The sequence below is a fragment of the Hydra viridissima genome, unplaced genomic scaffold (genome assembly GCF_058129835.1).
Source record: "Hydra viridissima isolate aposymbiotic clone 2 unplaced genomic scaffold, HvirCarnegie_v1 scaffold_1, whole genome shotgun sequence".
In the NCBI taxonomy this organism is placed as follows: Eukaryota; Metazoa; Cnidaria; class Hydrozoa; order Anthoathecata; family Hydridae; genus Hydra; species Hydra viridissima.
Window position 1 is genome coordinate 4,797,931 of NW_028324300.1, and position 2,887 is coordinate 4,800,817.

The 2,887-nt window shown below is 28.4% G+C and overlaps 1 protein-coding gene across 1 annotated transcript; it reads left to right on the top strand.

Annotated features, from left to right (window-relative positions):
* Window positions 1-319: 319 nt before the first annotated feature.
* Window positions 320-2,435, top strand: LOC145187754 (kelch-like protein 2). The gene is made up of 2 exons (XM_090073093.1): window positions 320-1,626; window positions 1,856-2,435. Exons 1-2 carry the CDS (start codon window positions 416-418, stop codon window positions 2,307-2,309), a joined length of 1,665 nt encoding a protein of 554 aa, XP_089929219.1. The 5' UTR covers window positions 320-415; the 3' UTR covers window positions 2,310-2,435.
* The last annotated feature ends 452 nt before the right edge of the window (window positions 2,436-2,887 follow it).

The following is a 2,887-nucleotide window of genomic DNA, read 5'->3' on the forward strand; positions in this document are numbered from 1 at the left end:
ATATATATATATATATATATATATATATATATATATATATATATATATATATATATATATATATATATATATATGTATATATGTATATATATGTATGTATGTATATATATTACACATGTTAAAAGAAATGCGTGAAAATGGAAAGATGTGTGATGTGATTTTAAAAAAATCACTTTAAAAGATCGTTTTACTGCTGCACAGTTTGATTGAAAAGCAAAAGAAATCTTTAAATAGTTATAGCTGCAATGTGCTGATTTTACACATTGAGCTTTTCAGTACCAAGCCATTGACTTATGTTTTCAAGTTAAATATTGAAGATTAAATGGCTCATTTAATATATAGTATAAATATATGGTTCATTTTATGTTTAGTGTGGTAATAAAACTGTCAAGGATTGAAAGTATTTTATGTGGTTATGGGATTTGAAAATTTATTAGTTACAGATGGCTCTCATTTTTCAAACTCATTTCACATGTTAAAAGAAATGCGTGAAAATGGAGAGATGTGTGATGTGATTTTATGTACAGATGATAGTCGCAAAGTTCCAGCACATCGAGTTGTTTTGAGTGCTTGTTCACCTTATTTTCATGCCATGTTTACAACTAACTTTTTAGAAGCTCATCAACCAGTTGTACATCTCAAAGATTTAGATGGTGATACTTTGGAAGATGTCATTAACTATTTTTACACTAGCAAGCTATGCATAGATTATACAAATGTAGAAGGGATTATCAAACTTGCAAAACTCCTTCATATTAGTCAGTTAATAAACAAATGTGAAGTGTTTTTAAGAAGAAATATGTCACCTAAAAATTCACTTGGTTTAGAAGCCTTTGCTCTGCATTACTCTCTATCTAATCTAAAAGATCATGCAACTCGTTATAGTTGTTGGTATTTTGACTTTATTAAGGATGAAGATGAATTTGGCTTGCTGCCTTTTCAGAGTTTAAAGTGCTTGATCCAAAATGATTCACTTAAGGCTTCTTCTGAAGAGTATGTTTTAGAAGCTGTTATTAAATGGCTGTTTTTTGATTATGATAACAGAAAACAGAGCATCCCAGAGCTTTTACCATTTATTCGTTTTCCATTAATGAGTATGGATTATCTTGAAAAAAGTCAAACCATAAAGCTTCTTCTTGATAATTTTTCATTAGCCCAAGTTTACATTACTCAAGCTCTTCAATATCAAAAATTTGCTAGTGCTAAAAAATTGGACATTTCAAAAATATGCTCTCCAAGAGCAGCTTCAGAAGATATCTATGTACTAGGTGGTTGGTCTAATGGACAAAAACTTAGATCTGTACAGTGTTTTAATGTTGACACATTAAAGTGGACACCAGTGCAAAATATGTCAGTAGCGCATCTTACAAAAGAAGATTACTTTAGAGTTATTGTTTCCAATGATGAGCTATACACTATTTGTGTTGGTAAAGTCATGAAATATGATCCTGTGGATAATGTCTGGTGTAAAGTGGCATCTGGGCCTGAAATGCCATGCAAATGGTCTGGGATATGTGAGTGTAATGGAATTATTTATGTTATTGGAGGTAACAGTATGAAGGAAAGTAAGAGATTTAATACAGAATCTTGCCAATGGAGCATTTTGCCAGAGATGCATCAAGCAAGGTACATCCAAATTATATTTTACTGTAAATTCTTCAGCTTTTTTAGATCTTTAAGTATAGTAAATTGTTTTATCTTCTTTCCAAGTAGCAAGCTCAAATAAGAAAACTTATTCTAAAAATCTTTTGTAAAATACAAAATTGTTGTTGTGTTTTTGTTATCATATATTGTTGCTCATCTGTACATAACTTAGAAACAATACAACAAAATGTTTACTTTGGTAATTTTTAAGGTATTATCCAGCAGTTGCTGTTTTCAAAGGCAAAATCTACGTCATTGGAGGATTAGATAACAATTGGAGTCCACTAAAAACATGTGAATGTTATGATCCTGTTGTTGACACATGGATGGATATTGCTAGAATGAAAACACCTCGATGGAGTTTAGGAGTAGCTGTATTGAACAACAAAATATATGCAATTGGAGGTAGCCACAAAGATGAGCAATTAGCAAACTCTGTCGAAGTATATGATCCCCAACTTGGATATTGGGAGCGTTCAATAGCATCATTAAATTATGGCCGTCGATGTCTTGGTGTAGCCGTTGTAAATAATTCAATTTATGTTGTTGGAGGTCGAATAGCAAATACAATTGAATGTTATAACCATGAACTCAATGAATGGAAAGTTATTGGATCTGTTCGTGCATGCTGTAATTTTGGGTGTGTTGCGTTGCGAATAATATGAATGTAACAAGTTCATTAATTTTTTTTCTTGAATATTTTAATATTTTGTTAAAAATTTTTTTTCTATTTCTGATGTTATTGCATCTGGAGATTTTTTTAAGTGCAGCTAAAAGTTACAAGAATTAACTCTGATAGAGTTATCCATTACATATTTATCAAATCAGCATTTTCAATTTTGTTTTGCAAATTGAAATTGACCTTACAAGAGCATGAAAAGTCAAAAGTATAATTTTAATTTTTAAAGCAATAATTTATTTTATAGATGATTTTATGTTTCGATTATTTTTAAAATTTTATCTTTTTTACAGCATTTAAAATGGTTTTATAAATAGAAATGGTTTTATAAATAAAAATGGTTAAAGTATTGATAGTCAATAGAAATTTAATTTTTTATATTTGTATTTATTTAACTTTCAGAAATACAGTTAATGTATTTGTAAGAAATAAAAATATTATTACATATATTATTTTGTAAGAATTGTAAATTTTACAAATAACTGAATTTTGTTATAATTTTTTTTTTTTTTTTTTATTATTATTAAATATTAGGGAAAGTTCTGTAAATATTTTTTGTTATAC

Excerpts from the sequence above, each read along its gene's own strand:
- LOC145187754 (XM_090073093.1), top strand. The coding sequence starts at position 416 with ATGGGATTTGAAAATTTATTAGTTACAGATGGCTCTCATTTTTCAAAC. Across the intron at positions 1,627-1,855 it reads CCAGAGATGCATCAAGCAAG|GTATTATCCAGCAGTTGCTG; the intron begins GTACATCCAAAT and ends GTAATTTTTAAG.